Source organism: Cherax quadricarinatus, chromosome 54, assembly GCF_038502225.1.
Source record: "Cherax quadricarinatus isolate ZL_2023a chromosome 54, ASM3850222v1, whole genome shotgun sequence".
Lineage (NCBI taxonomy): Eukaryota > Metazoa > Arthropoda > Malacostraca > Decapoda > Parastacidae > Cherax > Cherax quadricarinatus.
This window is the reverse complement of record NC_091345.1, coordinates 20,492,700-20,508,699: the sequence shown is the minus strand read 5'-3', so window position 1 is coordinate 20,508,699 and position 16,000 is coordinate 20,492,700. Positions and strand designations below refer to the sequence as shown.

General features: G+C 38.7%; 1 protein-coding gene across 6 annotated transcripts in view; it reads right to left on the bottom strand.

Moving 5' to 3' along the window:
• Window positions 1-15,729, bottom strand: part of mtm (phosphatidylinositol-3-phosphate phosphatase) — a 109,181-nt gene extending 93,452 nt beyond the window's left edge. For 4 of the 6 annotated variants that reach the window (XM_070096720.1, XM_070096722.1, XM_070096724.1 and 1 more), the window contains exons 1-3: window positions 15,573-15,729; window positions 7,920-8,223; window positions 4,284-4,403 (exon numbers count right to left, since the gene is read on the bottom strand). In XM_070096720.1, coding sequence (XP_069952821.1) covers window positions 4,284-4,403; window positions 7,920-8,219 — 420 coding nt within the window. In that variant the 5' untranslated portion in view covers window positions 8,220-8,223; window positions 15,573-15,729. Of the gene's footprint in view, window positions 1-4,283; window positions 4,404-7,919; window positions 8,224-14,172; window positions 14,336-15,572 lie in introns of those variants that run through there. The other 2 variants (XM_070096721.1, XM_070096723.1) reach the window with 2 other exon arrangements.
• Window positions 15,730-16,000: the final 271 nt, after the last annotated feature.

Below are 16,000 nucleotides of genomic sequence, written 5' to 3'. Positions count from 1 at the left end.
CCCTCCATAACATTTTTACCCACTTTAGCATTGAAATCCCCAACCACCATTACTCTCACACTTGATTCAAAACTCCCCACGCATTCACTAAACATTTCCCAAAATCTCTCTCTCTCCTCTACACTTATCTCTCCTCTACACTTCTCTCTTCTCCAGGTGCATACATGCTTATTATAACCCACTTTTCACATCCAATCTTTATTTTACTCCACATAATCCTTGAATTAATACATTTATAGTCCCTCTTTTCCTGCCATAGCTTATCCTTCAACATTATTGCTACTCCTTCTTTAGCTCTAACTCTATTTGGAACCCCTGACCTAATCCCATTTATTCCTCTCCACTGAAACTCTCCCACCCCCTTCAGCTTTGTTTCACTTAAAGCCAGGACATCCAGCTTCTTCTCATTCATAACATCCACAATCATCTCTTTCTTATCATCTGCACAACATCCACGCACATTCAGACTTACCACTTTGACAATTTTCTTCTTCTTATTCTTTTTAGTAATCTTTACAGGAAAAGGGGTTACTAGCCCATTGTTCCCGGCATTTTAGTTGACTTTTACAACACACATGGCTTACGGAGGAAAGATTCTTATTCCACTTCCCCATGGATATAAAAGGAAAAGTAATAAGACCAAGAACTATTCAGATAAAATCAAAGAAAACTCAGATGAGTGTGTATTTATGAGACAGACAAAAGACATCAGCAATCCTACCATCATGTAAAACAATCACAGGCTTTCGTTTTACACTCACTTGGCAGGACGGTAGTACCTCCCTGGGTGATTGCTGTCTACCAACCTACTAAATATTACCCTGCTCACACTCCAACAGATCGTCAGGTCCCAAGTATCATTCGTCTCCATTCACTCCTATCTAACACACTCATGCACGCTTGCTGGAAGTCCAAGCCCCTCGCCCACAAAACCTCCTTTACCCCCTCTTTCCAACCCTTTCGAGGACGACCCCTACCCCGCCTTCCTTCCCCTATAGATTTATATGCTTTCCATGTCATTCTACTTTGATCCATTCTCTCTAAATGACCAAACCACCTCAACAACCCCTCTTCTGCCCTACGACTAATGCTTTTATTAACTCCACACCTTCTCCTAATTTCCACACTCCGAATTTTCTGCATAATATTTACACCACACATTGCCCTTAGACAGGACATCTCCACTGCCTCCAACCATCTCCTCGCTGCTGCATTTACCACCCAAGCTTCACATCCATATAAGAGTGTTGGTACTACTATACTTTCATACATTCCCTTCTTTGCCTCCATAGATAACGTTTTTTGACTCCACATATACCTCAATGCACCACTCACCATTTTTCCCTCATCAATTCTATGATTAACCTCATCCTTCATAAATCCATCCGCCGACACGTCAACCCCCAAGTATCTGAAAACATTCACTTCTTCCATACTCCTCCTCCCCAATTTGATATCCAATTTTTCTTATCTAAATCATTTGACACCCTCATCACCTTACTCTTTTATATGTTCACTTTCAACTTTCTACCTTTACACACATTCCCAAACTCATCCACTAACCTTTGCAATTTTTCTTTAGAATCTCCCATAAGCACAGTATCATCAGCAAAAAGTAACTGTGTCAATTCCCATTTTGAATTTGATTCCCCAAAATTTAATCCCACCCCTCTCCCGAACACCCTAGCATTTACTTCCTTTACAACCCCATCTATAAATATATTAAACAACCATGGTGACATTACACATCCCTGTCTAAGACCTACTTTTACCGGGAAGTAGTCTCCCTCTCTTCTACACACCCTAACCTGAGCCTCACTATCCTCATAAAAGCTCTTTACAGCATTTAGTAACTTACCACCTATTCCATATACTTGCAACATCTGCCACATTGCTCCTCTATCCACTCTATCATATGCCTTTTCTAAATCCATAAATGCAATAAAAACTTCCCTACCTTTATCTAAATACTGTTCACATATATGCTTCAATGTAAACACTTGATCTACACATCCCCTACCCACTCTGAAACCTCCCTGCTCATCCACAATCCTACATTCTGTCTTACCTCTAATTCTTTCAATTATAACCCTACCGTACACTTTTCCTGGTATACTCAGTAAACTTATTCCTCTATAATTTTTACAGTCTCTTTTGTCCCCTTTCCCTTTATATAAAGGGACTATACATGCTCTCCGCCAATCCCTAGGTACCTTCCCCTCTTTCATACATTTATTAAACAAAAGTACCAACCACTCCAACACTATATCCCCCCCTGCTTTTAACATTTCTGTCATGATCCCATCAGTTCCAGCTGCTTTACCCCCTTTCATTCTACGTAATGCCTCACGTACCTCCACCACACTTACATTCTGCTCTTCTTCACTCCTAAAAGATGGTATACCTCCCTGGCCAGTGCAAGAAATTACCGCCTCCCTTTCTTCCTCAACATTTAAAAGTTCCTCAAAATGTTCTCGCCATCTACCTAAAACCTCCCTCTCCCCATCTACTAACTCCCCTACTCTGTTTTTAACTGACAAATCCATACTTTCCCTAGGCTTTCTTAACTTGTTTAACTCACTCCAAATTTTTTTTCTTATTTTCATTAAAATTTCTTGACAGTGCCTCTCCCACTCTTTCATGTGCTCTCCTTTTGCACTCTCTCACCACTCTCTTCACCTTTCTTTTACTCTCCATATACTCTGCTCTTCTTTTAACACTTCTGCTTTGTAAAAACCTCTCGTAAGCTACCTTTTTCTCTTTTATCACACCCTTTACTTCATCATTCCACCAATCACTCCTCTTTCCTCTTGCCCCCACCCTCCTATAACCACAAACTTCTGCCCCACATTCTAATACTGCATTTTTAAAACTATTCCAACCTTCTTCAACCCCCCCACTACTCATCTTTGCACTAGCCCACCTTTCTGCCAATAGTCACTTATATCTCGCCCGAACTCCCTCCTCCCTTAGTTTATACACTTTCACCTCCCTCTTACTTGTTGTTGCCACCTTCCTCTTTTCCCATCTACCTCTTACTCTAACTGTAGCTACAACTAAATAATGATCTGATATATCAGTTGCCCCTCTATAAACATGTACATCCTGGAGCCTACCCATCAACCTTTTATCCACCAATACATAATCTAACAAACTACTTTCATTACGTGCTACATCATACCTTGTATATTTTTTATCCTCTTTTTCATAAAATATGTATTACTTATTACCAAATTTCTTTCTACACATAGCTCAATTAAAGGCTCCCCATTTACATTTACCCCTGGCACCCCAAATTTACCTACTACTCCCTCCATAACATTTTTACCCACTTTAGCATTGAAATCCCCAACCACCATTACTCTCACACTTGATTCAAAACTCCCCACGCATTCACTCAACATTTCCCAGAATCTCTCTCTCTCCTCTACACTTCTCTCTTCTCCAGGTGCATACACGCTTACTATAACCCACTTTTCACATCCAATCACATACAATCCAATTTGAAATTACCCTAGCCGAAATTAGTGGTGGATTACTGATGGAACTGGATTACTGATTGCCAGATTAGTGATGGCCAACCTGTATTAGTGTTCACAAAGCTTCAAATAGGTCCACTCAAATTCACAAAAATAATTGTGGGTTAAGAGAGACAGTAATGGCTAAGGAGTGTTGTCAATACCAACTGAATATTACTATCCACAGGGATAAAATCTGTATGAGCTATAAAGCCATTTCTAAACAGTTTCAGGAGGGTTTTTCTTTTATGCCCATTACAACACTTATTAATTTTAAAGTTTTAATTAAACAGTCTATAATTACTATCTCAATCCTTAAGTGCTATTTTCTCCAACACACAAGAAAAGAAGAGTTGAAATGGTTAATGCTGCAATGTTATGTGTGTAAAATGTACCGTTTCAAATAAAACTAGTACAGGTGCATATATAAGAAAAGTCAAAATATTTATCTTCCTTTGTATGAATGAATCTTTTTGGATTCTTTAGATACAATAAGCAAGCAATAAGTATAATATTCAGCAATATATCACACATTCAGATTTTCGTTCACCTATTATAATCATGCACCTTTAATACAGTGCAATTATATATTTTGTAGATATTTAGTATAAAAAAAAAAAAATTTAGTATATCCATATCAACAGCATACAAAGTGGCATACATGCTTCCATTTATCTATAAAATAAGTTGCACCTCAATTCATCTTCTGAACATGGCATAGAATTTCTTGTTCCAAGCTACAGAACTGTAGCCCAAATTACTCACTTTTGAAGTGGCGTTGAGGACATGCGAAAGTTGGTTGTGGTGGTGTTGGTCAGTGGAGGTGGAGCTGGAAGAGCAGACACTCTTTGGGGGGGAGGGAGACCCCGCCGAGGGTGACCCCGCCTGAACCCCGCATGCAAACAAAAGTATAAGAGTCAGACACTAAGCTATGCAGCTATGACATTATCAGATCTTAGAAATTGTTTTGAGTTGATATATTATTCTGAAGCAAAGTACCAAGATATCTAACAAGGATCACACGCCATTTAAATTCTCATTGCACAGCAATATTTAACATATTGTAATTTTTTTTTTTTTCAACAAGTCGGTCGTCTCCCACCGAGGCAGGGTAAATACCCCATTATTATGTATATATGTAATTAAACATGCAACAGTGATATAAACTTCCCTTTGAGAAGTGGGCTAATATCCAAGGTTCAAGATAAAAATAAGCCACTGAAATTAAGTTTAGGTCATGTTACTAATAATGAAGAAATGAGCAACATTAGTTACTAAAATTTTGTGAAATACCAGGAAAAACTTCAAATTATAACAAGAGCAGTAAGTGTGTGTGGTAGTGTGCCATTGGACGGGAACAGGGGTAAGCAAAGTTGTCAAAAAATAAAAATGAAATCCAAATTTCTTTATTACTGTCCCAAAAGAGAGAGCACAAAAATGACCATAAATAAAAAACAAAATCTTTTGTTAATAAATGAGATTAAATTATTTAATAAATTTCATTACTGCAAACTTGTCAACTCAAAAAATAAAGATTTTAAATTTCTTCACTAATTTTTACCAAAAAAATATGAATACACATCTACATTTAGGTTCATTTTCAAAATATTCAATGAATTTATTTAAAATTGAGAAATTCGTTAAGAAACTTATGATCAGGATTTTATGCACTGGATGTAATATATATTTCAATTGCATTTGCAAGAACCATATAGACAATCTTTTATAAGAGAGATGACTGTTATACTGTGTCATATTTATTCAGATACAGGAATTTACAGACAATTTCAGTTTCCTGGAGTTTTTGGATTCTCAGTTAATAATTTCGTAACTGCACAGTACGACAATTCTAAAAATTGCCATTATCCAGCACATCTTTTATTTGAAATATATTTTTTTTATAGCAGTATAACAAAGTATCCCTGATAAAAAGAAAAATTAGTTTTATAAAGAAGAACTAGAAGGATGAAACAATAAATTTCAAGAGGGTTTATGTTAGCATAAGGCTTAAGTATTGCAAGGTTCAGGTCAATGTACTGAGGAATGCTCAAGTTTCTTTTTAAACATACTGTCCACTTCCCACCAAGGCAGTGAGGGTCAAAAAAAGAAAAACATTTATCATGACTCATTCTCTGCATTGCATTATCCTCCCCCATTCTTAAGTTACCTTCAACAAAAATCCCTACCAGGGTATCCAGTAAGTTAATACGCAGTTATTTGTAGCTAAATGACTGTATGAACCTTGCCTGATATGCACGTGATATTTATTCGTCATAATAAGAGATATCAAAGTACAGTACAAAAAAAAAATCTGATAATGTCACACTTTAAGACAAGCTCAAAAGGCTGGTAAAGCATGGTTAGCAAAAATGAAAGACTATGTCAAGAATACCAAACCAGCTTGAAAGACTAAGAAGGTAAGATTATGCTTGAAATAAATAAGACAAGGCTTATCTCACTGGCAAGAGTTAAATTTTACTTGCAGTTGATCTTTAAGGAATTAGTGCTGTATTAGTTTTCTACAAAACAGAAAGACCAAACTCTGAAATAATCCCCCTTATGATAAAGAATCAGTATTAAAGGTCAAAAAAAAAAAAAAACATTAAAATCATTACACTACACCAAGAAGAAAGCTCTCACGATACCAGTAAACTTTTCATAATGTACCTCATCAAACATTATCATATTTTATTTTTATTTCTAAAACAATGGCCATCTCCCACCAAGGCAGGGTGACCCTGACAAAGAAGAAATGAAAGTTTCTTCTTTTCACATTTAGTAATTTATACAGGAGAAGGGGTTACTAGCCCCCTGCTCCCGGCATTTTGGTTGCCTCTTATAACATGCACGGCTTACGGAGGAAGAATTCTTCTCCATTTCCCATGGACAGTTATCACATTAATGTACTATATATAACAGTTTACCATATTAACTTATGTGACAAAGTATCTTAATTTACAAGTACATATTATCACCTTAGTATCCTTAATCATAAGTTTACCATATTTTATTATTTTATAAAGGCAAAATAAACATTACCTTTATGTTATGAAGGAATTCTTACAAACATTATTCCTATCTGCTCAGGACTCATACTCAAACTAAAATCTCACCTTTCACACCAGAAATCTTCAAAGTGTATATGCTCAGACCTTCTAGGCCACAATCTCTTCATCAAGTCTGATATACCATTACAGTATGAAGTGTTACGTGCTTACTTCAAAGCCAGGCACATTCGGGCAAATGTAACAGCAATATGAATGTACTGTATGGTCCAAGGTTCCAGTAACACCACGTAACATCTTATAAGCCTCATACCTCACCAAATAGCATCCTGCTGACAATACTGAACAAAAAGTGCACAGGAGAAGGGGTTACTACCTCCTTGCTCCCGGCATTTCAGTCGCCTCCTACGACACGCATGGCTTACAGAGGAAGAACAAGCTTGTATTGCTATAACATTTTACTCTGCATGATTTGATGAAAGCTCTTCAAAGAGTGAAATGTTAAAAAACAAAAATTTGTTCTGCCACTTATTTCTTTTTCTTATTTCAAATTTATTACAATGAACATATTTAAAACATGCAAAATCTTGGGCAGAGGAAAGACAGCATAGTGGTCATCCCAGGAAAGATTGGAATAATGGGTAAACAAGGTTTTAAGGGAGAGAGGCTTGAGCATCTAGTAGGCATGTGTGAGCGTGTTAGATTGGAGTGGAGATAATTGGTTTTTAGGGTTTGCGGTTGGAGTGTGATCAAGGAATTAATATTTAAGAGGGATTCAGGGAAATACTTTAGCTGGACTTGAGTTCTGGAGGTGGGAAGTAAAGTGCCTGCCCTCTGAGTTAAAAGTTGGGATGTTACTGTTTGGTAGGTCATCTGAATCGTGATGTCTGCATACTTCTGTCAATACAGCTATTGTATGAATGATGGTGAATGTGATTCCTTTTTTTGAGTTACCCTACCTTGGTGGGAGACACCTGATGTGATAAAGAAAAGAATCTTCAATACATTTTGCAAACCAAATCCAATTGCTTATAGCTAATGTTCATTGCATCTTCAGATTTGCCAACATAAATGTGATATTGCAAAATAACAAATTTACCAAAAAGCAAACCTGCATACAGCAATAGAAAACTATTTACAATACACAATTTCATAAATTCCATGATTAAACTGTCATTTAAAGTTAAATGTTTTAGTAATGTTTCAACAATGAAGCCCAAGCGATTTTCCAGTAGCACCTCAGTAAACATAGCAGCATTAAGAAAACAAATGGCAAATACTGTACAGTATCTTGTTTCATGTTTGATGCATACAAAAAAAAAAGTTTACGTGTACAGAGTAAGAGGAATACTGTATGCAGTATCAACTACCATATGTATATTTATTATTTACTCACCAACTCATGTCCAAGTTTGGAATTGAGGGAGCTTGATTTTGATTCTGAATTCAGACTCTCATGGGAAGCCATCTGCACGTGTGGTGGGGTTCCTGGTGGGGAACTACCGCTGCTGCTGCTGCTGCCGCCGCCGCCGCTGCTGTTATTGCTGCAACTGCTGCTGCTGCTGCCACTTTTATTGCTGTGACTGCTGCAGCTACTGCTGCTGGTCCCACTAGTGCTACTATTACTACTTATACTGCCAACCTGTTTGATGCCTTTAATCTTGCCTTTTTTTTCAATTACCCCGCCAGAGAACATAACCCTATAAAGAAAATGAGCTTTAATAAGGGGTATTATAGAATACTAAAGGACATATAAACATATTAAGAGCATTAAAAGTACTATTAAAAACATGAAATTTATAAAAGCACAGAAATTTACAGATGCTGGAGCAGCAGGTGGCAACATCTGGAATAAGTCAATTACATTTTGAAAAAGTATAAAACATTTAAATCTAAATTTAAACATTTAATTTTATACAGACATTGCAGGAAGGCTCTGGGATGTGTCTAAACCTCTTATAGCAGAACTGAATCCACAGAAATTCTGAACATTACTACAATGTTTAGTCTAGAACTCAGCTTATACTCAATGTGCTGAAAGTAAAGGCACACAAAAGTACAATATGTAAAAATTACATTACATCAACAATAGAATCATCAAACTGACAAGCCAACAATAAAAAAAAATTGTTTCTTTTTTTTTTTAACAAGTCGGCTGTCTCCCACTAACATGTCTATTTATGTCTGGCATAAATTATACAACACATTCCCATAGAAGTTTTTTGGATTATTTACGCTAATCACATTGCACCTTTGAATTACAAACATACAAAAGTTCTTTTTTATTTTTAGATATTCAGCTTGGTCAAGCCAAGTTTCATCCATGATGTCTTACTCATTTTACCAACTACAGCTCGTTCCAAACAAAATAAATCAGTTTTCACATTTCATTTTTTCATTCTCCTCGCCAAGACTACATATGATCTGTGCTCTCAATATATTACATCACATGACAATTATTCCTAGTTCTTTTACATGTCACCCCTGTCTGCATAAAATGCATTAAATAATTATGTACTTGGTATGGGCTTTTCCCTGTAAAAAATAAACAATGTTAACCAACCTCCATAACTCTATTACCTATCTTGCTGGAAAATAAACACCGAATTGAATTAAAAAATAGTTTAAGGAGAGCTGTATGTCTTATATCCCAAAGCAATTTTGAACTAATCTGAAAATAGAATGTTTTATTGACAAGCACCTAAAGTCAGTTCCTGATCAGCCGGGCTGTGGCTCGTACGTTAGTTTGCGTGCAGCCAGCAGCAACAGCCTGGTTGATCAGGCTCTGATCCATCAGGAGGCCTGGTCACAGACCGGGCCGCGGGGGCGTTGACCCCCGGAACTCTCTCCAGGTAAACTCCAGGTATACATACATGTACCTGATACACACATTACTATACATTCATTCAAGGCATGTTAATACTACATGTCTGTAACAGACTACATTTAACAAGAATACATAATTGAGCTGTATATATTAAATACCAATGAGCACCATCATTTCCAATAATAACTAAAAATCCATACCCTCCTGTGCAAATATTTTTTTTAACATATCGGCTGTTTTCCACTGAGGCAGGATGACCCAAAAGGAAAGAAAAATCTAAAAAGATAGAAAAAACTTTCATCATCATTCGACACTTTCACCATCATTCATACGTAATCACTGTCTTTGCCGAGGTGCTCAGATGAAAAAGTTTAGATGCATATACAAATATAATAATTAATTCTTAAAACTCCCACTACAGCACTACAAAAATATACTATGACTTAGCAGAAAAACATATACAGTGGACCCTCGCCTAACGATGGCATCGCATAATGTTAAATCCGCCTAGCGATACATTTTAACGCAAAAATTTTGCTTCGGCTAGCGCTAAAAAAACGCACTAAATGCGATTCGTTCAAGACGTGTCCACGTGCGGCCTGAGCCCACCTCACTTGTTCCGTGGGTGCCAGTGTTTACAAGCCAGCCACCGCAGTCACATCCAAGCATACAATCGGAACATTTCATATTATCACAGCCTTTTTAGTGATTGCACCTGCAAAATAAGTCACCATGGGCCCCAAGAAAGCTCCTAGTGCCAACCCTACAGGAAAAAGGGTGAGAATTACTATGGATATGAAGAAAGAGATCATTCCTAAGTATGAAAGTGAAGTGCGTGTCTCCGAGCTGGCCAGGTTGTACACAAAACCCCAATCAACCATCGATACTATTGTGGCCAAGAAAACGGCAATCAAGGAAGCTGTTCTTGCTAAAGGTGCAACTTTGTTTTTGAAACAGAGATCGCAAGTGATAGATGATGTTGAGAGATTGTTATTGGTGTGGATAAATGAAAAACAGATAGCAGGAGATAGCATCTCTCAAGCGATCATATGTGAAAAGGCTAGGAAGTTTCATGACGATTTAATTACAGAAATGCCTGCAACTAGCTGTGATGTGAGTGAATTTAAGGCCAGCAAAGGTTGGTTTGAGAGATTTAAGAATCGTAGTGGCATACAGTGTGATAAGGCATGGTGAGGCTGCCAGTTCGGACCACAAAGCAGCTGAAAAATATGTGCAGGAATTCAAGGAGTACATAGACAGTGAAGGACTGAAACCTGAACAAGTGTTTAATTGTAACGAAACAGGCCTGTTTTGGAAGAAAATGCCAAGCAGGACCTACATTACTCAGGAGGAAAAGGCACTCCCAGGACATAAGCCTATGAAAGACAGGCTAACTCTGTTGATGCATGCTAATGCTAGTGGTGATTGCAAAGTGAAGCCTTTATTGGTGTATCACTCTGAAGCTCCCAGTGTTTTCAGGAAAAACAATGTCCTCAAGGCTATTTTGTGTGTGCTGTGGAGGGCAAACAGTAAGGCATGGGTCACTAGGGACTTTTTCTATGACTGGTTATACCATGCATTTGCCCCCACTGTGAAAAATTACCTCCTAGAAAATAAATTGGACCTTAAGTGCCTCCTGGTATTAGACATTGCTCCTGGTCATCCTTCAGATGTGGCAGAGCTACTTTCTGTGGAAATGAGCTTCATTAAGGTCAAGTTTTTGCCTCTTAATACCACTCCTCTCCTGCAGCCCATGGACCAACAGGTCATTGCAAACTTCAAAAAACTCTACACAAAAGCTATGTTTGAAAGGTGCTTTGTAGTGACCTCAGAAATTCAATTGACTCTAAGAGAGTTTTGGAGAGATCACTTTAGCATCCTCAATTGTGTAAACATGATAGGTAAGGCTTGCGAGGAAGTGACTAAGAGGACCTTGAACTCTGCTTGGAAGAAACTGTGGCCAGAATGTGTAGACAAAAGGGATTTTGAAGGATTTGAGCTAACCCTGAGAAGCCTATGCCAGTTGTGGAATCAATTGTGGCATTGGGGAAGTCCTTGGGGTTGGAGGTTAGTGGGGAGGATGTGGAAGAGTTGGTGGAGGAGGACAATGATGAACTAACCACTGATGAGCTGCTAGATCATCTTCAACAGCAAGAGGCCAGACCTGAGGAAACTGCTCCAGAGGAGGGGATAGAGAAATTGAGGAAGTTGCCTACTTCAAAGATTAAGGAAATGTGTGCAATGTGGCTTAAAGTGCAAACCTTTTTTGATGAAAATCACCCTCACACAGCTATTGCAAGCCGTGCTGGTGACTATTACACTGACAATGTTGTGAAACACTTTAGGAATGTCATAAAGGAACGAGAGGTACAGGCTTCTATGGATAGATATGTTGTGCGACAGAGGTCCAGTGACTCTCAACCTGGTCCTAGTGGCATTAAAAGAAGAAGGGAAGTAACCCCGGAAAAGGACTTGCCACCTCAAGTCCCAATGGAAGGGGATTCCCCTTCTAAACATTAACACCATCCACACTCTTCCCTCCTCCCATCCCATCAATCATCACCAGATCTTCAATAAAGGTAAGTGTCATGTAACTGTGCATGTCTTCTTCAGTTTGTGTGTATTAAAATTAATATTTCATGTGGTAAATTTTTTTTTTTTTTCATACTTTGGGGTGTCAGAAACGGATTAATTTGATTTCCATTATTTCTTATGGGGAAAATTAATTTGGCTAACGATAATTTCGTCTAACATTGAGCTCTCAGGAACGGATTAATATCGTTAGGCGAGGGTCCACTGCATATGCATTCCAATTTTGAAGTGTGTAGGCACATTACAGAGCTTCTGTGTTGACCAAAATGTACATTAACAAATAATGTAAAAATCCTTCCATAAGAATATTAGCTGTAACAATGGCTTTAACTAAAAAAAAAAAAAATCTTTACACTATACAGTGGACCCCCGCATACCGTTGGCATCACATAACGTTAAATCCGCATACCGATACATTTTATCGCTAAGATTTTGCCTCGCATACCGCTAAAAAACCCGCTCAACACTATTCGTCCGAGACGCGTCTAATGTGCGGCCTGAGCCAGCCTCACATGTTCCGCCGGTGGCATTGTTTACAAGCCAGCCTCCACGGTAACATCCAAGCATACAATCGTAACATTTCGTATTATTACAGTGTTTTTGGTGATTTTATCTGCAAAATAAGTGACCATGGGCCCCAAGAAAGCTTCTAGTGCCAACCCTGTGGTAAAAAGGGTGAGAAATATTATCGAAATACTGTGATACCATGGTCAACTGCTGATGCTGCTGCTGCTGTAGCACTGTCAGCTGCTGCTGCTGCTGTAGCACTGTCAGCTGCTGCTGCTGCTGTACCACCGTCAGCTGCTGCTGCTGCTGCTGCTGTAGTACCGTCTGCTGCTGCTGCTGCTGTAGCATCGTCTGCTGCTGCTGTAGCACTGTCAGCTGCTGCTGCTGCTGCACTGTCAGCTGCTGCTGCTGCTGCACTGTCAGCTGCTGCTGCTGCTGCTGTAGCACTGTCAGCTGCTGTACCACCGTCAGCTGCTGCTGCTGCTGTACTACCGTCAGCTGCTGCTGCTGTTGTAGTACCGTCTGCTGCTGCTGTAGCATTGTCTGCTGCTGCTGTAGCACTGTCAGCTGCTGCTGCTGCTGTAGCACTGTCAGCTGCTGCTGCTGCTGTAGCACTGTCAGCTGCTGCTGCTGCTGTACCACCATCAGCTGCTGCTGCTGCTGTAGTACCGTCTGCTGCTGCTGCTGCTGTAGTACCGTCTGCTGCTGCTGCTGCTGTAGTACCGTCTGCTGCTGCTGTAGCATCGTCTGCTGCTGCTGTAGCACTGTCAGCTGCTGCTGCTGCTGCTGCTGCTGCTGCTGTAGCACCGTTGTTGGTGTGGCTTATTGAGAATACCAAGAAACAATTAACCCCAGAGGGTTAGCCACCCAGGATAACCCAAAAAAGTCAGTGTCATCGAAGACTGTCTAACTTATTTCCATTGGGGTCCTTAATCTTGTCTCCCAGGATGCGACCCACACCAGTCAACTAACACCCAGGTGAACAGGGAAAAATGCCTGGAACTAGTGCTCATATTGGTGAATTTAAAGCCAGCAAAGGTTGGTTTGAGAGATTTAAGAGTCGTAGTGGCATACACAGTGTGATAAGGCCTGTTCTGGAAGAAAATGCCAAACAGGACCTACAGTACTCAGGAGGAAAAGGCACTCCCAGGACACAGTGTCTCATCAGTCATTGCTGCATCTTCAATAAAGGTAAGTGTCATTTATTCTTCATTTAGTAGAGTAGTATATGCACAATATATACTGTGCATGTACTACTCTACTATTGTGCATGTATCCTTCTCTTTGTGTGTAGGAAAATGTATATTTCATGTGGTAAAAATTTTTTTTTCATACTTTTGGGTGTCTTGCACGGATTAATTTGATTTCCATTATTTCTTATGGGGAAAATTCATTCGCAAAACGATAATTTCGCATAACAATGAGCTCTCATGAACGGATTAATATCGTTATGCGGGGGTCCACTGTAGTTATCACTTCCTACTTAAACAACTAGTGTACTCTGAACTTTCTCTAACTCGGTTATCCTGTGCAGGCATGCAAACATTAATCCAAATAAAAGAAATAAGATAGCCTTAACACATTCTGTCCTGCAGAAAAACTACAAATAACTGTCCTCCACATAAATTATGTAAATTCTCCATGTATCAATTGAACAGAGACTGGTAGCTGAACAACACTTGGGGTCTGCTCATTGAGGCAGCAAGGGACAGCAGTTAATTACCATTTGTAATTGCTCAGTTGTAATTACAGATGCAGAGTTATTCTTGTGGTGCACCATATTCATCAACTTGTTCATCATATAATATTTTTTTTTAAATTTCCAATGGCTGTAGCACTTGAAATTTCTTCTTTCAATTTATTCTGTTCTTCCACCAGTGTACAAGGACCCCAATGAAAATAAGTCACACTGACATTCTTGGGCTATCCTAGGTAATTTACACATATGTTAAACTATGTGTGGTAACAGTATTCATATGTAAATGTACCTAAATAAGCTTACTCATTTGTAGCCTCTTATTATCTCTGCTAAAGATACCAAATTACTATAATCAGGGGGAAGAGTTAAATCCATAGAGGCCACATAGGGATTAGGAGCATCCCGGAGCAGCCCGATCCACCCGGCCCACCAACAAAGTAATTTATTTCTATTAGGGTCTTTGACTTATTTCCACTAATTTGTTTAACCAGAATTTAAGTGTATTTATATTTTTATGTCCCTGTTACTTATACTTAAAGACCAAGGAGGGGCTGGGATACTCAGGTTCAATCAAAGGCAGAGCAGTGAAGTCTCAATTATATTTTTCAAGGGACCTTCACCTAGGTAAGGAATCCTATTGAAAGATCTAAAGGTAAATAGTACTAAATTTAGGCTAACCTAATATAGGTAGGGGAGGGTTTAGCATATTATAATGTGATAATTACAGCAAGGCTAATTTTGCTGCAAATTTAAAAAAAAATCCCATATTAATTTACATGAATATACATATCAAGATAATAAGTAGTTAGTTTTTAGAATGTGTAAGTTTATTTAGGTACCAGTACACATACGTACTATGATCATACAAGGTATAAATTACCTATGACAACTCCAAAAAAGTCAGACAAATCCTAGCATATATTATATTATTATAATCATGGTTGAGCGCTAAACCCGTAGGACTGTACAACGCATTTGGGGGTAGGGAGTGAAAGGTATTCAGGCTCAATTCAGGGAACTGGAACACAGATCCAATTCCCTAGCTCAAGAGCCCCTCACCAGCGTCAAGGGACATTCCTTGAGGGGTTCTAGCATATATTATTATTATAATCAAAAAGAAGCGCTAAGCCACAAGGGCTATACAGCGTTCTAGCATATAGTAAATCATTTTTATAAGGGTTTTAAAAGCACACACACACATATTATATTGCCAAAATAGCAATTATGCAGGTTTACCCTAGGATAACCCAATAAATGGTGCAAAATAAATCTTTGGCGAGAGGGAGGAAACGCAAGTTCTGTGCTCCCTGTCAAGGGTCAAGTACTGCACCTCTCCTCCCACAACCATACACTCTAAATCTTAACTATGAATAACCTCAGGTGCAAAAATTGTGAATGTGACCGTAGAAATATGGGGTAGTTACTTTTAACTTAGACTGGGTAGTAGCACTAGCGTTATCACAGAGGAAGAGAGAGTTTTTTGGTGTCTTTCAGCGTCCGTCACTCTCTTGTTGTCGTTGTCGTTGTCTGGGTTCTTATGGGCCACCAAAGCTAAATCCTTATTGAACCCTGCCTTCCGGGAAACCGGAAAAAAATATGTTTCTTATCATGACTCACGAAGCTGTAATAACGTGGTTGTAGATAAATCACAGAATGGGTGGGACTTGAACCCGTGGGAGGCGAGTCCTAAAACTCGTTAACCAGTATGATAACCATAAATTAGGTTCATTTGTAATTAATTGAACTATTGTACAACGCAAACTATGATAAATTTATTTAGTATTAAGTAGTCAGTAAGCCATTACCTTCAAAACTACCGTTAGAAAACATCTTATCTCCCTGATACACCCCC